Source organism: Lytechinus variegatus, chromosome 1 (genome assembly GCF_018143015.1).
Source record: "Lytechinus variegatus isolate NC3 chromosome 1, Lvar_3.0, whole genome shotgun sequence".
Classification (NCBI taxonomy): domain Eukaryota; kingdom Metazoa; phylum Echinodermata; class Echinoidea; order Temnopleuroida; family Toxopneustidae; genus Lytechinus; species Lytechinus variegatus.
The window spans coordinates 94,940,119-94,962,990 of record NC_054740.1 but is presented as its reverse complement, the minus strand read 5'-3'; the positions used below and the strand labels follow the sequence as shown (position 1 = coordinate 94,962,990).

The window sequence follows — 22,872 nt, the reverse complement described above, 5'->3', positions numbered from 1 at the left end:
TGTTTTATTGTGTCATTCAGCTGCACATTCTTCCTATGCTACTGGGAAGAAGAACAAGTATTTTGATCTAATGTCAGTTACTCTGTTCTTTATACTTGGATCTGACTTTTTTAAAATAAAAGAATTAGTTTATATGAAAACTCATTACAACTTTCACCTCAATCTGTAAACCCTAGACATGCTGGAACTGTTCACAGAAAATTTTTGTTATTTGTCTTTATGTGCTATTTCCCACCTATTTATTTTATTTGTCATTTTAAAATTATTCCAACAGCAATTTAATTTCTTCGTTTTCATTGTATTTGCAATCTTCTAGTTGATTGAGACAAAAGAAAAGTATGACGAAGTGTACACCATGTTTCAAGAGGCACAGGAGACGGCAAAGAAATCTAATCGCAGTTCTATGTCCCACGGCGGCATCGGCTTTGGCACCTACTTAAACCCACTTCCAGTCTTCCCTGCCGTAAGTTACACCTCGTTGTAATTTTGCTCAAACATGGCCTTGCTTTAGTCACACCAGTGAAACAGATTCCAAATCACACAATGGTAAGTCATTGCAAATGATACAATGGTGGTTAGTCTGGTACCCTCTGGGGTCCTGGTGTGACTGAGCCTTTGTGCATAAGGCATACACCCAAACAGGAGCAGAATAGTATTATAGGAAAAGAAAATCAGGAAATTCAAAGCATTAAACATTAAAGGGGAATGAAACCTTTGGATCAAATAGGCTTGTGTAGAAACAGAAAAATCAAAGAATAAGAATAAAGAAAGTTTGAGAAAAATTGGACAAATAGTGAGAAATTTATGAGCATTTGAATATTTCAATCATTAAAGCTATGGAGATCCTCCCATTGGCAATGTGTCAAGGATGTGTGATGTCACTGATGAACAACTTTCCCTTTGGTGGACTATGAAATACCCTGAAAATGTCTCTTTTTGCTTTTTCTTATGATGATACAAACTCTTTATCCAAGATGTATTCTTAAAAAATATGTATTACATGCCCTCATGTAGAAAGAACACATGATTTATGGATAGATGTGATAAAAGAGGCAATTCAAGTGAAATATATACTAAAGTAATGGGGAGAGTTGTTCACAAGTGACATCACACATCTTTGTCGCATTGCCAATTTGCTACCTCCATAGCATTAGTGATCGCAATATTCAAATGCTCATAATTTTCTCATTATTTGTCAGATTTTTCTCAAACTTTCGTTGATCTGTTTCTTTGATTTTTCTGTTTTCACACAAGCTATCTTGTTCCAATGGTTTCATTCTCCTTTATGATATGTACATGTAGATGTGAGAAGAGATCTCTTGATAATTTGTGTCATGAATCTTTTATTTAGTTTTTAACATTATACAGACCTTATTTTCATGAAAGGAGATGTTCACTCATCTCCCTCTCATAAATAAATAAAAAAAAAACCTAATAAATAAAAAAAAAACCTAAACAACTTAGATGTGAGGAACCATGCACTAATATGTAAAGGGAAATTCTAGGTTTGAAAGCAATTACGAGTATGTGCAGATCCTAAAATTTCAGGTTCTGACAATTTATTTCGGAAGATAAAAGGATGTACAGATATCAGTAGAAAGCTAATGAATGAGACAATGATATACGATGCTCAGGGACTGTTTCATAAAGAATATGTGACTATGTTAACTATGTCATTATGGTATCTACAATTGAAACTTTGATAGTGTGGTGAGCTGTTACCATGATGGTTACCATAAAGGCATTGTAATCAACAGTCCCCTAGAGAGGACTCGGTTGTTACAAGAATTGAGAGTGTCACTTAACATGTTTTATGGTCCTCAATTCTATTAAAGGTATAAACACGAATCTCAATTAATCAATAAAATGGGATTCATGGGGGTAATAATGTTAATGTCTGAAACAGAGACATTCTGTCGTCTTATCAATATTGACTGTCATGGACTATGTACCTATTTCAGTTGATAATGTGATCTGATCTGAGATGGATACTAAGCTTATAAATTCATGCAGAGGTATGAAAGATAACCTAATAATATTTACCAAAGATGTCGCTAGAAATGTCAATATTTTCATGTTATCTCATTGTAATGGGACTTTTTGTGGTTAAACCAATATTGAATAGAGCTAGATAACTGAGTTTTGGCATGAAATCCCCAACTGTTTTTAATTTATGAAGTTGAAAATTAATCTTTTATGGGATAGTTAATAATGTAGAGCAAATCCTGGAATGGTAGATATTTTTCAGTTTCTAAGATTATGATATTGTCACAGAAAATATATATTAAGAAATTAAAATGATTGCTTGTTGAATAATGTGATTAAAACAAATATTTGAACTTAATAATAAAGAATAATATCCTAAATGTCCACTTGATATCCATCATAAAAATAAATGACCGTCTTTTCTACTTCCTACAAATTTGTTGTATTTCATCATTGAGGTATAGTGCTTAGTTATTCCATTAAAAGTAGAATGCTGTAAAAATCACATATAATAGGTCATATTGATTCCTAAGTCTAAAGAACATGATTATTATCTTGCTCCACCCACCTTTGATATTTATGTTACGTGACTTCATTCCTAAAGATTAACAAACAGATAGTCTATCTCAAGCATGCAGTCATGTTCCCATTGGCTCAAAAACAATCCATGCAATGTCATTGTCTTGTAATATTCAAGCTCTTTTGAGCGCAAGGCAAAGTGGGTATTGGGTTGTGCATCACTGAGCTGTGATGTAATGTATGTCCGTGGGGATGTGTCCTTGTATCAATACAATCATACTTTAAGATGGAGTGGATATACTTGAGAAGGTGATGTGAAGTTATTCACCATGACTCTTCCTGTGTCTACCAAATGTTGAACCATGCCATAGAAGATGTTTTTCCAAACTTTTCTTGTGATTTCCAAAATGAAAGATTTTTGTTCCATATTGGTTTCTTATAAAATATGAATAGACCCAACTGAACTATGGCTTACAATTGGTCTAATCGCTATGTTAAGTATATGAACCAATCCTTAAAAATAATACTATTGAAGATCTGAAAGTTTTAGAAGAAATATGAACTCTTTTAAAGTGAGTTGTGGAATTCAACAGTCACTGACAACTCATTCAATGTATAGTAAGTTATACATTTACATTCCATGTAGACTGTTTCAAACTGACAATTAGAAATAGATGGTTTTTATAATTGATATAGTATTCCTGTAATATGATATTGGACTTGGAGTGATGTCTTAAATACGACTGCAAGTTGGTTTTTCAAGCTTTTTATGCTTCCATATTAAAAAGAATAATAATTTTTCAGGAAATATTTTTTGTGTGTTTTAGGACATGAAGATAAATTTTACCTTTCATATGAACTTTTAGAACTCATTTCAAGAAAGAGATGATTTATGTCACCAGAGTACCTTTATTTAATGATATGTACTTTTGTCATTCTGTTAGTGATTCTGACGTTAAGAACTAGTCAACATAATAATTGTATAGTGAAGATCCTTTATAGCATGCATTAGGGCAATAAAACAATTTTATGGTTGACATTCTCATATGTGACTGAAGTGAATAATGAGGATCTATATCATTGCTAGTAATGTTCCATAGTGCAAATTTGACTGAATTCAGGCCCTAGTAACCTATTTTCATTTCAAAGATACATGCAAGAACTCATTCTGCATAAAGCATTTAGATTGATTTTAAGTGGTGTCCCTATACACTGATATGTTGTGATTGTAAATGTATTTCATATGTTTCATGAAATTTTCATCTGAAGAATTCACCTTCTTCTGAACAATATACAATTGACATATTTATCAGTTTTAGAGTATGAATGGCATTTGGATATAATTTTTCACAGAATCTCGTGTTGTTTTTTTGTCATTGGTATACTGTATGTGCAGTTTATTCAATGAATTTTCAAGAAATGCATATTTTGAATACATATATTTTTTCGTGACTGAATCCACATTTTAGTTGAAAGATTTTTAATGGTTTGGTAATTATTACCACACCAGGATCATGTCTATGATGTTGATCAATCACAAATTAGAGATTAATGTCAACTGTGTCTTGATAAGAGATTTAATATGCACTCAGTCTTAAAGTTTGATCACTCTCATCTATTTTGCAAGATAGGGCCGGTTGTTTGGCTTTCCATTTCAAAACTGAGAAAAAAAACAGCAAAGAGAAATCTTTGTGAAAAGTTTTAGTCTCACCTTTCGATTTCAGATTAAGGAGATAAAAAAAAATTCCCTTAAGAGGACATGGCGTCATGTTTTGCTCTTAAAAGATAAGCATGTTCCAGTTTCTCCTCAGTGATGTAGTTAATTTCTAATGTAAACATTCTACAATGTACTTAGTATGTTTTGGACTTTTGCCAGATCTGTGATGATGATATACTAATATATACAAATAGCGAATAGATATGAGTGTGATGGTGCGAGGTTTCGCATTAGGACAGAGTGTTGTTCAATGCTTCGGAAGTTAGCGAAAATATGAACAGTGATCCATTTTTTTTTCAACGTTCATCCATGAAAATTATGAAAGAATTATTAAAAGCAAATGAAAACAAAATCTGTCCGATTCAAGCGCACTCAACGCACATCATCATGATCTACAGCAGCAATGCATCAGGCCCTATTTTTGCACAAGTATTTAATTACACAGAGCAATGAATTGAATCAAAATTTGACGTCAATTATCAATCCATGCAAAGGTACAAATGTTGCGCCTTCAGCCTCCCATTTGCTTGCGTAAAACAATTAGACATTGTTCAATTTTTTTATTTGATTTTAGGAACAACGTTGAATGGAAGAAACCTCTACATGAAGATTAGAATAATCAAGCAATTTTTTTTTCATGGAATCTCATAATGTAAATTTTTTTGTGTGTTTTGCACCAAGAATTTCATTCCATAAACTGTATATCAGTTAAAATCCATATGAATATCAAGTATCATATTTATTTCAATTTATTATTTATTCACCAAGTAGCACTTTCAATTAATATTATGTTGAAATATTATTGACCACAAAATCAATTAACATAATCTTACAATATTTAATGAATTTATCATATATTTGTCCACCAGGTCCAACAGTTGGGTTGTTGGGGGAAGAGGAGAACAAACAAAGTCACTAAAATGATGGCAAAATACACTTCTTTCATGAAATTGAATAATATTGGTAAACTGGACTATTTTGTCCTTGATGTTTGTTCTACCTTTTGTAGATTAATATTGTGTTTGTGAGTGAATTAGGTTTACAGCCTTGCCATTTTTATACCTTTGTTGTTGTTAATTGGTCTGTAAGTTAAAAATAAGAGTGTTTATTTCATATTTTGTTTCACCCTTCAGGATTCCTTAGCTGCTGAGCTGGTGGATTGTGTAGAGCAAAGATTAGAGAAAGATCCTCACCTCTCAAAGAAAGGAAAAAGGTATTTAGATATTCATTTATTACACATAGGACATGCTGATAACTCTTTAATTAGATGCGGTGTATTTTATGAAAGACAAATGGCACTGAAAAAAACCCCGAGATAATGATTTTACGTATAGACATTTATATAGTGCTATGTATCTAGATATAATGTACAGTTGTGCTCAAAAGTTAGTGGACCCACCACAAAATGCTCTCCTTTATGTTGAGTGTTAAAGGTAGATAACAACACTACAACCCCAAGAGAAACAAACTTTATTGAATGTAAATATATTATCATTTGACTTTACAATTAAATATCTAAAACATGACAGAACTTTGAATATGTTCATTTTCTGGTGGGGTTCATTAACTTTTGTGCACCACTGTATTTTGAGGTACAGGAGGTACTCAAGCTGTCGCTTCCCATGGTTATTGCATTCAAGGAGTTAATCCTGTTGAATGCAACATAATGCAAGTAATGATCTCAAACCAATTACAATGTAAAGTTTCATATATTTTATTAATCTATTTCCATGCATTTTAAAATTTAATTAGTAATTAGAGTTTCAGGCGTACCCATTCAGGGCCAGGTAGATTTAGAATGGGGGGGGGGGGGGGTGGGGGAGTGACACCCCTCTCCAGTCCCCCCAAAATGTATGCAATCTTAGCCAAGACCTAATATTATCAATAACATGATAAAGAGAGTTCATATTTCTCAATCAGAAATTCATGTCATGGGGAGTGTTTCACCAAGCATATTGTCAGTGATTTTCAGCGAGAAATTCGTTCTGAGCCAATCAGATGCAAGGATTTTAGTAGCTTTTAACAGTTGTCAGTGAAATCAAAAGTTGCTTCATGAGCTGCTCCTGTAACATGCATTTAAAAGTCATATGATGATATAGCTAAATCAAAGGCATAAGGACATAATATTCAAGAAAATTATAATATTTTTTCTTCAGGGAATACAACAAGAATGTGATGAAGACAGTGAAGGTTGTGAATAAGAGAAGTCATAATAGTCCAGGCTCAGGTTATAGCAGTGATTTCTATAGCCGTCCAGTCTCTCCATCTAGCTCTGTAATCTCTCTGGTTGGGAGTGAGATGTATGAAGGTGATAGTGAAAGTATCAACAGCTCACATGGGTAGGTAGAAAAGACTATTGCCCATCTAGCTCTGTAATATCTCTGGTTGGGAGTGAGATGTATGAAGGTGATAGTGAAAGTATCAACAGCTCACATGGGTAGGTAGAAAAGACTATTGCCCATCTAGCTCTGTAATATCTCTGGTTGGGAGTGAGATGTATGAAGGTGATAGTGAAAGTATCAACAGCTCACATGGGTAGGTAGAAAAGACTATTGCCCATCTAGCTCTGTAATATCTCTGGTTGGGAGTGAGATGTATGAAGGTGATAGTGAAAGTATCAACAGCTCACATGGGTAGGTAGAAAAGACTATTGCCCATCTAGCTCTGTAATATCTCTGGTTGGGAGTGAGATGTATGAAGGTGATAGTGAAAGTATCAACAGCTCACATGGGTAGGTAGAAAAGACTATTGCCCATCTAGCTCTATAATATCTTTGGTTGGAAGTGAGATGTATGAAGGTGATAGTGAAAGTATCAACAGCTCACATGGGTAGGTAGAAAAAAACATGTTCTCCCATAATATAAAAAGCACGAAGAGTAGATATTTGGATATAAACACCCTTACAACATTGATATACATAATGTACATGTATAATTCTGATTACAGCATTTTAGCTTTAAACTATTGCAGTATGTCCTAGAAGTATGTTAGGGGAGTAGATACATAGTGTATCTCTGACTTTACAGTTGGTGGTACAGTAATCACCAATGGTAAGCTTCTGGTGCAGAAAATAATAGGAAAAAAAGTACAAATAACCGATTTCATGATCATTTGTTTTTCCTTCTCCTCCCTCCTGCCCAGCTCCGGACTTCATCCTCCCGTATCCAGTATCCCAGGATCCAACGACCTCGCGACCGCTCTGAGACGTCTCAAACTAAGACGAGAGAATGAGACTGCAGAGAGAGACTATGCTGAGCTTCACATGAACTCACCTACCTGTCCTAGCCCTGATAGTATGTTATCAGGATTGTCTGGATCAACGGTGCCGATAGGTGGTGCAGGAGGAGGCCAGTCGTTCAGGGCATACATGCCTGAGAAACTACAGATAGTCAAACCAATGGAAGGTGGGCACAGCATCATTAATGTGATCTCAATGTCAATATATTTTGGAAATGAATTCATTGATTATTAATTCTGTCATTCCTGTAAGCTTTGTATAGGGAACACCTGATCCCAGTAAGCAACTGGTTAAGTGTGTGTAAAATTTAACAGAATCACACAAATTGTTGCTGCTGTACAAAATCATGAGAATGCTCTGTTCATTACATTTGCCCCATATACCTCAGGACTTTGTCAGTGATAAAGATTGAGATAGTCTTTTAAAGTCAGTTCGGATGAGATTTAATGGCATTCTCTTTTGAGTCTGAAATTTATTTTGGATTGATTAGGTAAGACAAAATGTGGATCATGCACATTTATATTATCTGGTAATGTCTCTCTCTCTCTCTCTTCCCTCTAACCCTTTCTTTCTCCTCTTCTCCCCCTCTCCATGTCTTTTACCCCATCTTCCTCTCAAAACATCTCTACAACTATATTTTACTGCATTCATTGAATAGGATCTATGGCCCTACACCATTGGCAGCGCCTTGCAACCCCTCACATAGCCAGTATGTTAGACTCCAGACCAGGTGTAGTCGTCAAAGGTTTCAGAGAGATTGATACCAGAAGAGATAGTTTCTTGGATGAGATAGAGGACGATGGCTGTGTCCAAAGTAAGTTTTTCTTACTGATAGATATTGACCCGAATTCGCAAAGGTGGTTTTGAAAACCCACCGTTGAGTCCATGGTTTATGCAGATTTCCTGTATAAATTATGTTTAATTTAGCGTGTATAAAAAAAATGTCCAATGCTGATGTGCGCTTTTGTCACAATGCGCCAAATTGACGCCTGTTGCCATGGTTATCCACTCTATTTTATTCATGAGTCCACTGTGGACACATGAATTAAATAGCGTATCTTACCATGGCAATAGGCGTTCATTTGGCGCAATGTGACAAAAGCGCGCATCAGCATTGGACATTTTTGATACACGCGCCCGATACGCGCTGAATTAAGCGTAATTTATACAGGAAATCTGCATAAACCATGGATCAACCATGGGTTTTCAAAACCACCTTTGTGAGTTCAGTGTGTTATTCTTTTTAGAATGTTGTTAAGTCTTCATCAGAAATTAAGTAGTCAGGGGCGTATGCCAGAAAGGAAACTTACAACTAAATGCAACTTGATTTTCATCTAATTGATAGCATGCATGCGAGATTATGTATGATACTTTTCTTAGTTGTATTTAAATAAATGCAATTATTTCTGTATCATTCAGACATATCATTGATTGTATTTTTTTTATAATTATGTAAAATGTATCAATAATGATATTAGCTAAATAATTGTTGTTTTGCATTTTTATGCAGATGGCCTTAATGGGCAGGTTCCTTTTGTATATACCGTTGCAAAACTATATTCAAGAGAAACAGATTTTTTTTTATGATAGTTCAACAATCTGAGTCAGGTGCATGATTAAGCAAATTTAACCATATTCAAGAGATAAATTATTGTACATATTGATTCGTTTGATTTTTCACAAGATAATTTTGTGTAAAATTAATATTCGTGTACAGTCTTTCAGTTGTGAATATGTAGAATGTTGTGAATGTACAATCGACCAGTTTATATTTGATGCTCTGTGATTTCTTCAGTTACATAATTTATATACACTCTTGATAATACTTCCACTCTTAATCCATATTTCAGGTGCTACGTACCCAAGTAAAGGTTTTGCTCACACCAGTAGTACATTCACATATACCACAAGTAGGTTAGGACAGACAGGTGACACCTTTATGACTTCACGGTAAGAATTCAACTCTCAAAATCTTGCTACATTGATTTAGTAATACATGGAAATATTCAACAACTTAAAAGAGTCTGTTATTTACAGGTAGGAAGCAAAAGGAGGGGGGGTGGTAATGAATCTTTTTAGTTAAGTATTTTAACATATGAAACATTATATATTGGCTTCGGACAAAAATTGAAATGTTGGAACTGAATAATAAGGAATGGAAAAAAAAGTTGTTTGATAAGTTTAACAATTAAAAGACAGCGGCTGTGTTGTGTGGTTTCTATTGGCTTGTTTATCCATTTATACCCACAATCAAAGAGTTAATTATTCTATTCTACATCATGTTTGCATATTATGTTTCCATATTTGTTTGAGTTTAAGTGGTTTATACTATTTTTTTCTTCAGCAATCCTGCTGGTACCAGGATGACAATAGACCTTCAAGAAGAGACCTTCCCTGGTGTATACGATCCTCCACCCGGTGCGTCTCTTGGTCTTGCTTCAGTCCTAGCAACCCCTCAGGTCACAAGTGGTTCAGCTGTCCGTCTCAAGGCAAGCCAGACTGGAGCGGTAGGTGGTGCCAAATCAAAGCGGTCCTCCGTTGGTCTTAACTTTCTATCCACCAGCCCTAACTCAGAGAAGAAAGCAGAGCTTGATGTGGAAGCTCCGTCAGGAGTCCACAAGGTCTCTGGTCAGATCTTCTCCAGGAATGCTTCGCCTATGAGCTCCATCAGCAGCGGGATCAAAATCCTGGATCCGGACACAAAGGCAAGACTGATGGAAAAGGTGAAGAGTATCAGAGCAGAGAAGGCAGCACAGAAGGCAACAATGCAGCGTCAACTATCAGTGACTACTAATGCAGTGATGCTTGCACCCTCCTTGGCTGTTAGTATTCCTAGGACGACAGTGGGATTGGGTGGGATGATGATGTCTTCCAGCACCTCTGCATCACCTAGAATGTCATCATTCACCACTGGGTCTGTAGTGCCATCAGCGAATTCTGGCCTGAATGCAATGTCATCAAGTGCAACCCCAAGAATTGTAGGAGGACCATCTATGAATGTGGGTCTGAATGAAATGATGATGTCTTCAAGTTCAATGCCTAGAATGTCATCTCAGGTTGGTGCACCTAATGGGTTATCTTCATCCCTTGGTGGCATGGTAATGTCCTCAAGCACCACACCAAGGATGTCATCATTTAGCAATGGGTCTGTTGCAAGTGGAGCTACACCATCAGGTAGTTTGTCTTCAACTTATGGAACTTTGCCAGGTGCTTCAACAACATCCATCCCATCAGGTGCAACTACTGGTGGTAGTTCACACCTATCAAGCACACCAGCTTCATTTCCTGGAGGACTTATGTCACCTGGTTCCTCGTTTCCTCCCATCCTTGGTCAGTCTAGAGGATTAGCTAGTCCAATGTCACTTCTAGCATCTAGCCGACCTGTTACTGCAACAACCTCATCTACTGAGACTACCACAGCGGGTCTAGGACAAGCTCTAGAACCTTCTGGACTTGGCACAGTCTTGGGCCTCTTAGATAGTCCCAAAGCAAAGACAGTAATCACAAAGACCAAGACTAAAGTAGGAATGAAGAAGCTTTAGCATCAGGAATTGATATTCGACAAGAACAGAAAATAATTTGAGCTATTATGACCAATTGTGTATTATCTTCAATGATGTGTCAAAGATGAAATGGATATTTTCACTCTCAGCTGTCAGAATTGATTGCAATGGCATTATTGCCCTAAAATCTGAAATTGATACTGACAAAGGAGGCAGTGTTTCAGCAAGTGTTGACCTGAAAGTAAACCACACAGTAGTCATCAATTAAATAAACCTTTATCATGCAATACATATTATAAATTTTGTAGGATTATATAGTCATTCTCTTGTACATTCTATATGCAATGAGTACACTCCTGCATATATTTCTATATATTTCTTCATGCCCTTACCCATGTATATCTCAACATTACATTCATAGGTGATTACTTATTTCTTCATTACTTGTTGATGTTTTTTAATTGTTTGCTTGGCTGAAATTTTATTTATTTCTTTGCTTTTATTGCTTGACTCATATATATGAATATATATATTACTTTTAAACAAAATGAAAAGCTAATTTTAGAAAATGTGAGATTGAGAATCAAACTACATTTAAAACACAGTGCAGCTACTTTTGTTTGTTTTATTTGTTGTATATTCCATAATTTTCCAAAAGTTTAAACAAATTTTAAAGGTATAACCTAGATTATCTTCTGTTGGAAGGGCAAAAATTTGCAGTTATTTTCATTTAGTCCTTGTTATTGATTTACAGTACTGTGTAATAATAAGCAGTTACAGGTAATTTTTTTTTATATACTTCTATTTCTGTATGATTAGTTTGAATAGAATCCCATTTGATATTGAATCTCTGGTGGAGTCTTATGTCTACGAACAAGAAAAATAAAACTAGAGCAGGAGAGATTGAGATGATATTTGTGGTTTACTTGGTGTCTAATTCAGGTGATACATCAACCAATAAAAAGATGTATCATTCCATGAATGATATAGAGGATTCATTTGGTAAACAAAATTATCTTTCTAATTGCTAGCAATGTCTTCCTCTGAATTTCCAAAGCAGTTTCTTTTTAATATTTTTTTCTTTTGTGCTTTGTGAATTAACTTATTTCAATTGATATCTTACAGAGAAAAAAATTGAGCCAGTCCTATGTTTTAGCAGATCCTTCTCTGTGTAAATTTTCCTTTATTTTAAAGTTTGATAGTGCAATACTTGTACAGCAGATGATGTTAAATATATCTGTTTTAGTTGATTTGTGTTCATTACAAAAGAACAATTTTTTTAAATTCAATATTTTTTGTTTTAATTCAGTGTATTTGCCTTATGCCAGATGATTGCAGTTGTTTCTATTTTGTTTGAACTTTTTTAACAGCAACATGTTGATTAAGGTTATTTAAACAACTCTTATGATATGATATATATTTTGAACATGTCTTTAAGTACTATGTTAATTTTGTCAAAACCTGGTTGTTGAATATTACTTTTTTTATATATTATTTTGGAGGTTTGTTGTCATGTTACTGCATTGAACTATGAAAGGGGGAACAAGTAACCGGAATGATTAAAATAAAGTTTGTACAGCTAATGAAACTAAGTACATTTCTTTGGGAATGTATGGTATTGTTTATTGTGAAAGGAAAAAGGTGGTTTGAAAGAAAGTAGGGAAACAAAGTTGGATTGAAGAATAAACCCTATGAACCTCTGTATGTTTACACATCATTGTGGTGTATTTTCGTATCATCAGCTTTGTTTTAAAACCTTCTCAAATTGCTATTTTTCCTTTCACTTTCAGCTGTTTTTACTTTATTATTGTTCATGCATGTACCACATACCCAAAACAGACCTTACCAAACTTGATTGCAAGCTTACACGAAGGAATATGGCTCAAGCCTGGTCAGTCCTTGCTTGACCACTTTATGAATTTCTCTTTCTCTTTGCTTGCTTAAGTTTGTCAACTTTCTGACAAATCACAAAGTCACTTCGGTGTGATACAGGTATTAAATAATATTTTTCTGGGATTATTCTGAGAACGTTCTGATATTAGCTCGTCAGTTTCATAAGCAATCACCTCTTAACTTGAAATCTTCTCAGGTTAGGATTACAACTGCAACTCAAAGCATCAAACACTATTCCAGAAAGATATTCATGGTAATAATATAAAGCATACGTGACATAACTTGCAGTGTGGTTGAAAAGTTTGTACTATTATGTTTTGTAAATTCTGTTTGTGGAATAACATTTGATGGTAAATGTTAAGTACTGTTGTGTAGATTAGTGTTGTCTTGTTGATATGCATGCCATGTTAGTGACCACTTTCTCATGAGTACTACTATCGACTGATCTCTAGAGTGTTTACACCTACCCCTTTTTACGATTTTTATCGTGTTCAGATAAGATGTGATGGAGCTCAAAAACATTCTCCATTGTTCATTCATGGCAAGATAAATCTCACCATGTATAAAGCTAAAACCAATGATGTTGATGACCTTTGTTGCATTATGTCTCAACAGGCATTTAAAGCGTAATGTTATTATTCTTTAAAAAATAGGAATGAATAAAAAAAAATCTCACACATTTGAGATACTGAATAGTTAGATCCTCCATGAACCATCCTAAATACCTCCTTTGAATGTTTCTCAAGTTTGAAAGTCAGTATTTTAGCTATGATGAGATCCTCGGGTAAACTGTAGATTTTTTTTTTTTGGGGGGGCGGGGTATGGGGTTCAAAACTTCATCAAAAATCTAAAACATTTTGTGTTTCACTTTGTTTTTACCAGAACCTAGAATAAGTCTTGAAAGAAAAACAATAAACAGCAATCACAATTTGAATTTGAGATAAAACCTGCATATATGTGGGCTTGGTTCTATTGAAAAAAACATGTATTATAGCAAAATCATTCGGTCTCCATTGGTTATACATTTAATTATTAGAGTGTTCAGTTTCCAGACATACATATTTGTATTAACATCAGAATTTTTATGAATATAGATTCAATCAGTAATTCATTTGTTCAGAATTGTCAGTGACATTTTATTTTCATAATTTCTTTCAATAATTTCATATTCCTGTTATATGCATATCATGTTTGTGTCAAATCTGTTCATATGTATATTCAACATCATTGATTTTAAATAATTATGCAAGAATGTAATTAAATTATTTTTATACTTTTTGATGTAATGAATATTTTGCACAGATTAAGTTGTGATACACTTTTGCTTACAAATTTTGAGAAATAGTAAGAAAGATGTTGATGCTGTGGACAGTATGAATGGAGGAAATTAATTGTGTTATTGTCACCATTTCTTTAGTCTAAAATTCAGACCACCATATTTGTAGGTATGTAATTGACGAAAGCTATGATCCATCATGAATTTTCATGAAAACTTAACACTTGCACTCTTGGTAATGTAGCACAAGAAATTATTCTTTATTGCCTTATTTGATTGTATATGGTTTATGTGCTGTGCAATGCAATATATCACATGTACATATTTAACTGTATTTGAAATTAGAATATCTCTATGAATGTACACTTCTCATGTCAAATTTTATTGACACTTGACATTCTGTGTGAAAAGAATTACTGATCCACAGTACTCATCCAGTACACGGCCTGATATTTATGACATTATATATCCTGGAGTTACCACTTTTAAATTGCCATCAATTGCATTTCAAGACTTTTTCAGTTGATGAGTATACAGTTTCTTAATTAAGCAGAAAATTTCAATTTGCATTAGCAGTTATTAGAATTTGTAATTATCAATCAACATATTAGATATTGGTTTTGATATTTTTTTGAAAGTAATATGTAAAACAGTAATTCATTGAAGATGTATAGATATGAATGAAGTGTGTGATATTTGTACATGACTTCATGTAATCATATGATATCACATTACAGTACATGTGATGCTGTAAGGATTATACAAGTCAAAGAGTTATAGCTGTGTTAATATCTGGAAGCTGTTGAATGGTTCATCTAATTTTTAAAATAATATTTTATTAGTGAAATAAAAGAGAATTATTACCTTCATGACACACTACATTTTCCCTCTATCTATTTAGATATTCAAACGACGTAGAGGCATCTAATAAATAATGGTCCTTTATGGTTGTTTTCATATTGTTTTTGAGATATTTTGTAAGTTGATTGTTGTTTGTGTAACAGTTACAAATTTACAGGGAAATCTTGAAAAATTTGTTGAAAGATTATCGTTTATAAAGTACATGTAGATGGTGCAAATACTCCATTTCTAAGCAATAATGAGATTAAAAATAAATAATAAAATAAGATATAAGAATCAAGCATAAAACGTTCATGTAGAAAACACGAACATTCAGGACTAATATCAATACTATCTGGACAAAAACAAATCAAGTCATTGTAGCCACATTGCATATGCATTTTCATATTCCCCAAAAGAAAATAGAAATACTTTTATCATCCATTCTAGACAGTTCTTTTGTTATAATCTCCAAATAAGTTTGATATGCTGATATAAAAGCTAATCCCATGTCTTACAATTTAAATTTGTAGATATAGACTCATTTGTAAGTTGGTTCTCTTTGTGCAATGCACATTGTCTTACTTATCTGATATTGCTAGTATTATTTGTCGAAAATGGAATACTGAAAATAATATTTAAGAAAGATTTATATTATGGCACTTTTAATATTGTATGTGACATATGATGCCTGTGTAATGTTTGCCATTGTGTGGATAGAAATTGAGAAGAGAATACATGCTAATGATAATATAAATAAAGAAAATAAAAAAAAACATTTCAAATCCCATACATTGGTCTAGCTTGTATTTTCTTGTTGAGTCAATGTTTTTCATGTGGTTATTATTGTGTTGTAATAGCATCATAAGAGCTGTAGGCTTGTGAACTTGTGAGGCCATGGTTTAAAATCAAGATGAAGTGCCTTGTTGCATTACATCAGCCCACATCGGTTCCTTGAGAGGATGTTAAGATGCGAGTACCATGTTTGCTGGCTCACTTAAAGGAGAATGAAACCTTAGGAACAGGATAGCTTGTGTGAAAACAGAATAAACGGATCAATGAAAATTTGAGAAAAATCGGACAAATAATGAGACATCACACATCCTTGTCGCATTGTCAATAGGAGGATCTCAATAGTAGTCAGGCAGCATATGTCATGATTTACCGGCTACTTCAACAAATTGGCTAAGTCTGATTTTTCACTTTTATGTGATTGGTGACATCACAAGGAGCAACTTTCAACTTGGTGACAAATTTCTAATGGTCATCTTGACCATGTGAGGGGTCAAAATGGGGTCAATATGAGTCAATTTTTGGAATTGCCCCGATTGTGTCGAGTTATACATCAAATTGTTTGTCTGGTTATACTGAACAAAAAAGTGTACACCATCATATGCTCTTGACCTCCCATTAAAAAGTCATGACCGGAAATAGCAAAAGATCAACGAACTTTCGTTACATTGTATATATGGCAAATTACACTGAAGGTGTTAAGAAAGCTATTTTCCGGGTTTTTCTTTTCTTTTTTTTGTGCATGTTTGTACTTTTTTCATTTTAGATTTTAATAAGTTCACCTTCAGAGGGCCATATCCAGAAGATATTAGGGTCAAGACAAGGTCAGGGAAAGGTCAAAAGGTCAACATGTAGCTATAATACACTAAAAGCGACTAGAATCCTAGAAGTCTAATTTTTCGTGGGTTCTTGAGAAGTCTGTATCTAAGACATTTAATATATTAAGGGGCTTATTTAGGAACAAAATAGATTAACAGAGATAGACGTCGAATGCATTTAGTGTGGTATCATGGTATTGCAGGAATACCTTGAAACAACTTGACAAACCCTTATGCCCTTAAAATCTTATCATCTTCATGATGTAATAAGTGCAACCAGCTCTTTCCGAGTTTCTCTTTTTTTTAAGGAATTTAATTTAAGTTCAATTCATTTTCGATTTAATAGTCTTTGATATGTAAAGAAACATTTCCTTTATTGCTTTGTCAGAATATTTCAATCAACAGAAATTATTGTATTGTAGTAGGGTGTAAGTGTAATACTATGTTAACAGAATAAATATCGATTGACCAGTGCTCCCAGCTCCTAAGAAAGATGCACAACATTTCATTTGGATTAACTTAAGAATAAGATTATGAGGTTTGGATTGAGGATGATATGATAAGTTGGGATCCAATTGCTCCTTAATTAATTCAAATGTGTGACGGTTATATTATTTCTGACAAAGAGGCAACATCATGCAGGCATGCGTATTGTAGTCGTGTATGTCAATTATGCTGATATTATATTCTGACCATTTCGATCTCTGGAGTCAAGACGGACTACACATTTCTGGTGCTGTTCTGAGCTAATCATCGGGGCCGTTTTTGCATAATTGTAAAGATAAATTTATAGATTTCGTGCATACTTTTGGTCAATTATTATGTATCTTTCAGTGAAGAAAAATGCAAGCTTTCACAATTTCTGGGGGCAGCTGCCACCCCCGCCCGCTGTGGCATGGCCGTGGTTTACTTTAATGACATTTGTGATTATTCTTTCTAGCAACATCCAGGTAGTTCACCAAGTAGGAAAAAACACGACAAAAGAACAATCAGCATCTGTGCATATCACTATCGTTAGAACAGCTATTAAGTTTAGATTTACCTTGTATGCTCTGGAAAAAAAAATTGATAAACACTTGATAAAATAGTAGGCCTAAAGCCGTGTTAATGACAGCACAATCATAAATATTGCGCAGTCCTTTTTGGTTCCAGAAATCGAGTAATGGTCAGAATATATCACATCAGCATAATGGACATGACTAACGACTACAATGAGCATGCCTGCAAAATGTTGCCTCTTTGTTAGAAATAATATAACCGTCACTCGTTCCAATTAATCAAGGAACAATTGGAGCCCAACTTATCATATCATCCTCAATCCTAACCTCATTATCTTATTCGTAAGTTAAGTCAAATAAGATGTTAGGCATCTTTCTTTGGAGTTGGGAGCACTGATCAATCGATGTGTTTATTAGCATAGTATTACACATATACCCCAGGACATTACAATATTCTGTACAAAGCAAATGGATGAAATGTTTCTTTACATATCAAAGATCAGTAAATTGGAAATGAAAAGAACTTGAATTGAATTCCTAAATCAAGAAACTCGGAAAGAGCTGGTTGCACTTATAACATCATGAAGATGATACGATTTTTACAGGTATTGTCAAGTCGTTTCAAGGTATTCCTGCAATAAACCATAATACCACACTAAACTATTCGACATCTATCACTGTTTATCTATTTTGTTCCTAAATGAGCACATTTAACCCCCTTTTTATCTAATGGAAAATGTCTTCTTAGAGACTTTTCAAAATGAAGAACCTACTTCTAAGATTCAAACCGCTTTTAGTGTATTTTGGATACCAATGAAAGTTTGTTGACCTTTTGACCTTTCCCTGACCTTGTCTTGACCCTTAATATCTTCTGGATAACGACCTCTGAAGATGAACTTATTAAAATAAAAAATAAAAAAGTACACACATGCAAAAAAGAAAAAAAAAACACGAAAATATTAGCTTTTTATCACCTTCAGTGTAATTTGCCATATAATATACAATGTAACGAAAGTTCGTTGACCTCTTGACATTTCCGGTCATAACTTTTTAATGGGAGGTCAAGAGTATATGATTGTGTACACTTTTTTGTTCAGTATAACCATACAAACAATTTGATGTATGACTCAATATAATCGGGGCAATTTAAAAAATTGACCCCTATTGACCCCATTTTGACCACTCACATGGTCAAGATGACCATTAGAAATTTGTCACCAAGTTGAAAGTTGTTCCTTGTGATGTCACCAATCACATAAAAGTGAAAAATCAGACTTAGCCAATTTTTCGAAGTAGATGACATATGCTGCCTGACTATAGCAATCAAATGCTTTTAACTTTCTCATTATTTGTCAGATTTTTCTCAAACTTTTGTTGATCTGGGGCGGTATTCTGAAAACGTTCTTATCTTAATTTTGTTCTTATCTACGTCACGTTCTCAAATTGGTATTATGAAAACGTTCTTATCTTTTTCTTATCTTTTGTTCTTATCTTTGTTCTTATCTTGCTTTCCATCCAATGCTGAGCGCGTAAATTTATAATTCGCGCATATGATACAAAAGCGCGCTAAAAGATAAGAACAAAATGAAGATAAGTGGTATTCTGAAAACGTTCTTATCTTTTTTCTTTCTTATCTCTTTACGATATTAAGATAATATTTAAGATAGCTAGAGGGTTATCACATCTCACGATGTCTGCGTTCTTTCTTGCTAAAAATCGATAGCCACTGGTAGTAACAAGTATTCCTCCCACCCTTTCTTTCATTCACCCTTTATTTTGCCTGTCTCTTTTTTCTATCCCTTTTTTTTCTTTTTTCTTTCTTTCTTTCTTTCTTTCTTTATTTCATTTATTTATTTTCGCTTTTTCTTCCTTTCTTTCTGTTTGTCTTTTTTCCTTTCTTTCATTCTTCATTTTGTTTTATTCTTTTGAATCTTTTAACTTCTTCCTTATTTTTCTTTTACGGTATTTTATCTATTCTTTTTTTTCTTTCTTTTTTATTGAATATATTTCCGTTAAAACAAATAACAATACATATAAAATGATACATGTGAATTGATAAATGAAAAACGGGAGGATGGGCCTACACAGCAGCATCAATCCCATGATTGGGAGGGGTCCTTCCTTTTTTATTTTCCCTTTACGATTTTTTTCCTTTTTTCTTTACTAAGTTTTTATTTTCTTACTCTTTCTTTCTGTTTTTCTTTTCCTTTCATCCTTCACCTTATGTATTTTTTAAAATATTTTTATTTCTTTCATTCATTCTTTCCTCTTTATATTTGTTGTTTTTATTTATTCATTTTATGTGTTCCTTTTTTTCTTTCTTTCCTCCTTCCCTTAATTTTCATTTCTTCCCCCTCATTATTTTTTTTCTGTTTTCTTTCTCTTATAATTTCTTTCATTTTATTTTTGGGGGTTTTTTTTTGTTTCTTTTTTTGCGCTCGTTCATTTGCTCTTTCTTTCATTCTTTTTATTTCTGCTTTATTGTGAGCCTTCTTTCTGACTACTTTCTTCTTTATTCTAATTTATTTTTTGCTCATTCTCATTTCGTCCGTTCTTTATTTACTCTTTCTTCTATTTATTTCTAAAAATCTTTTTCTTTATTCTTTTCATTGATCTTTCTTCGTTTCCTTTCATTCATTCTTCATTTTCCTGCCTTTTTATTTTCACTTTCTGTTTCTTTCCTTCTTTGAATTTACCTTTCTATTTATCTATATTTAGTTTTCAATTTTGCTTTAATTTTCCTTTCATCTTTTATCTTCTCTCTCTTTATCTCTTTCTTTATTTCTTTGTTTCATTTTCCCCTTTTCTCTCTTCCTTCACTTTTTACATATTTTTGTTCCTTCTTTTTTTAAACTTGGCTTTCATTCGTTTTTTCTAATTTTTTTATGTTCTTTATTCCTTCATCTTATCCTTTTTAATCATTTTAATTTGTCCTTTTTCATTTTTTTCCTTTAAGTTTTTTTCCTTTTCCTTCTTTATTTTTCCTTCAATTTCATTGATTATCATTCTATTTATTCCTCCTTTTTCTTTCTTGTATTATTTCCTTTTTTATTTCTTTGATTTTTTTTATTTTCTTTTAAGTTCTTTTTGCTTGCTTTCTTTCGTTTACATTTTCTTTCTTTCATTGTTTTTTGCTTTGATCCTTTTATTTTTTTAATTTCTGCTACCTACTTACTTTCTTTCTTCCTGTTTTATTCTTATTCGTAACTGCTTTCTTTACCTTTTTTCTTTACTTTCTTTCTTTTTATTTTGTGCACGTGTCTAGAAATAATAATCAGTCATTGCGTATAAAATGCCTATTTCGCGCAATGCGCCAGAAACAGTGTACGCGCAGCGCCCATGATATTCTCTTCACAAATAAGGAACGCTTCTATTGGTTAAACTGCCAATATAAAGCACATTTTGATTGGTAATATCTTAAAAATGGGCGTGTTGAAGATAAGGAGGCGGTCCTTACAGAGATAAGAACGCGTTAAGAAGATTTTCAGAATACCGATTTGCAATGATTTTAGCGTCTTCTTATCTCATTGAGATAAGAACAAAGATAAGAACAAAGATAAGAACGTTTTCAGAATACCACCCCTGTTTCTTTGATTTTTCTGTTTTAATACAAGCCTGCTTGTTCCAAAGGTTTCATTCCCCTTTAAGCTTGCTTTCTCAGAAGTTATTTGAAGTGAACCATAATCATACTGTTCATTATAAAACCTCAAATTGAGTTGGTTGCATCATGAGATCTTTTAAGCAAAATATTTTCTTAAAAATAAGACAAATTAAAGACTCCAGATAGAATATTTTGTATACAATTTATTGGTTCATTTAAAAATACTAAATATTCAAAAATATACACAGACAAGAATACATTTGTTTCAATTAATTTCAATAGCATTAAGGATCATATAAATCGAAAACATTCATATATGTGTTTGACTACATCAACTGTACATAAAAAATGATATATATTGTTACTCAGAGCATTTTTATAAAAAGTACATTTAAACCATTTTCTTTACCTATTTCTCAAGAATCGAATCAATGTATACAGTATTCGATTAGATATTCATCATATTGTTTAAATTGCACACATGATGAACAGAGGTTTTGATCTACATGGTATATTGAATTTGATATACTACTTTAAATTATTTTTGGTATTACAGTTAAATTCTACAAAATGATTTACATCTAATTTCTTGTCCAGTTAACGGGTTAGGAAATGTTTTAAAAAAAATATAATCACCAGTCTAAATAGTGAAAATATTGCATTTTGTCTTATGATTTTTTTGGGAAAATTATTAATTTAGGCAACAATGACTTTAATACTTTTTACCTGCATTCAAATGTAATATTTCCATTTCCCCAAATTTATGTACATATTCATATTGATTGCTCTTTAAAATATATCTGCAACACAGCATGTTTGCATAGATAATATATAAAGTTCTAATATTTGGTACATAAAAGTTGTGATCAAAATATAAAACATCTAATTACAGTAATACTGCCTATTGGCTATGATGTGGCACACAGGAATATATCAAGAGATTGGCTTCTTTATCACACAGATAAGATCATTAATATTGGGGAAACAAGTGACCAAATCAAATGTCAATCACCCCTACATGTATCATCACAAGTAGATGCCCTTTGCCAGGAGCCTAGCATTGATCAAAGCTTATCTCTTGAATAATAATTCTTTGTGTTTTGAATACATCTGTACACATTCAATAAAAATAGTACTATATGGAGGTTAGTTGGGTGCTACACAGTCACAAGGATGGTAATACAGCACATATACAAACATGAAAGTTAACATCTATTAATAGTTGCTTTTCAAACAAGGAAATAAAGTACTCTCAATTATTCTAAAACGAATTGAAAATTAAAACACAAACAGGACATGAAATACTAACAAATATACACATTTACATTACAAAATCATTGTGTAGATGTTAATGTTATTTGATTATTCAAGCTTGGATAACAATAGAAACATATTTTTTATATCAAGAAGAATGTTGAGTGAGAAATTCATGATAGCTTTATTTGAAATTATTGTTGCGCTCTGTTTTATATGGCAGACGTGTTACATCACAAGCTAATATCACATAACATGGAAGAGCTTTAGTATCAATTCAGGGAAGAGATTCACAGAAATGCACGATTTTAGCTGGTAAACGCAAAAAACACACAAAATGGACAATAAATGCCATAACACATTCACATACAGTAACAATACCACTATTGATTCTGAATATATCAACACAATGAATCTACAATGTAATATTTGGTACT

At 33.0% G+C, this 22,872-nt stretch overlaps 1 protein-coding gene across 6 annotated transcripts in view; it reads left to right on the top strand.

Moving 5' to 3' along the window:
* The window catches only part of LOC121429337 (trafficking kinesin-binding protein 1-like), a 62,425-nt gene extending 51,282 nt beyond the window's left edge, over positions 1 to 11,143 (top strand). For all 6 annotated transcript variants that reach the window (XM_041626350.1, XM_041626352.1, XM_041626357.1 and 3 more), the window contains 7 exons: positions 317 to 463; positions 5,356 to 5,435; positions 6,379 to 6,561; positions 7,364 to 7,626; positions 8,119 to 8,274; positions 9,311 to 9,410; positions 9,805 to 11,143. In XM_041626350.1, the coding sequence (XP_041482284.1) occupies positions 317 to 463; positions 5,356 to 5,435; positions 6,379 to 6,561; positions 7,364 to 7,626; positions 8,119 to 8,274; positions 9,311 to 9,410; positions 9,805 to 11,002 (2,127 nt within the window). In that variant the 3' untranslated portion in view covers positions 11,003 to 11,143. The remainder of the gene's footprint in view (positions 1 to 316; positions 464 to 5,355; positions 5,436 to 6,378; positions 6,562 to 7,363; positions 7,627 to 8,118; positions 8,275 to 9,310; positions 9,411 to 9,804) is intronic.
* The last annotated feature ends 11,729 nt before the right edge of the window (positions 11,144 to 22,872 follow it).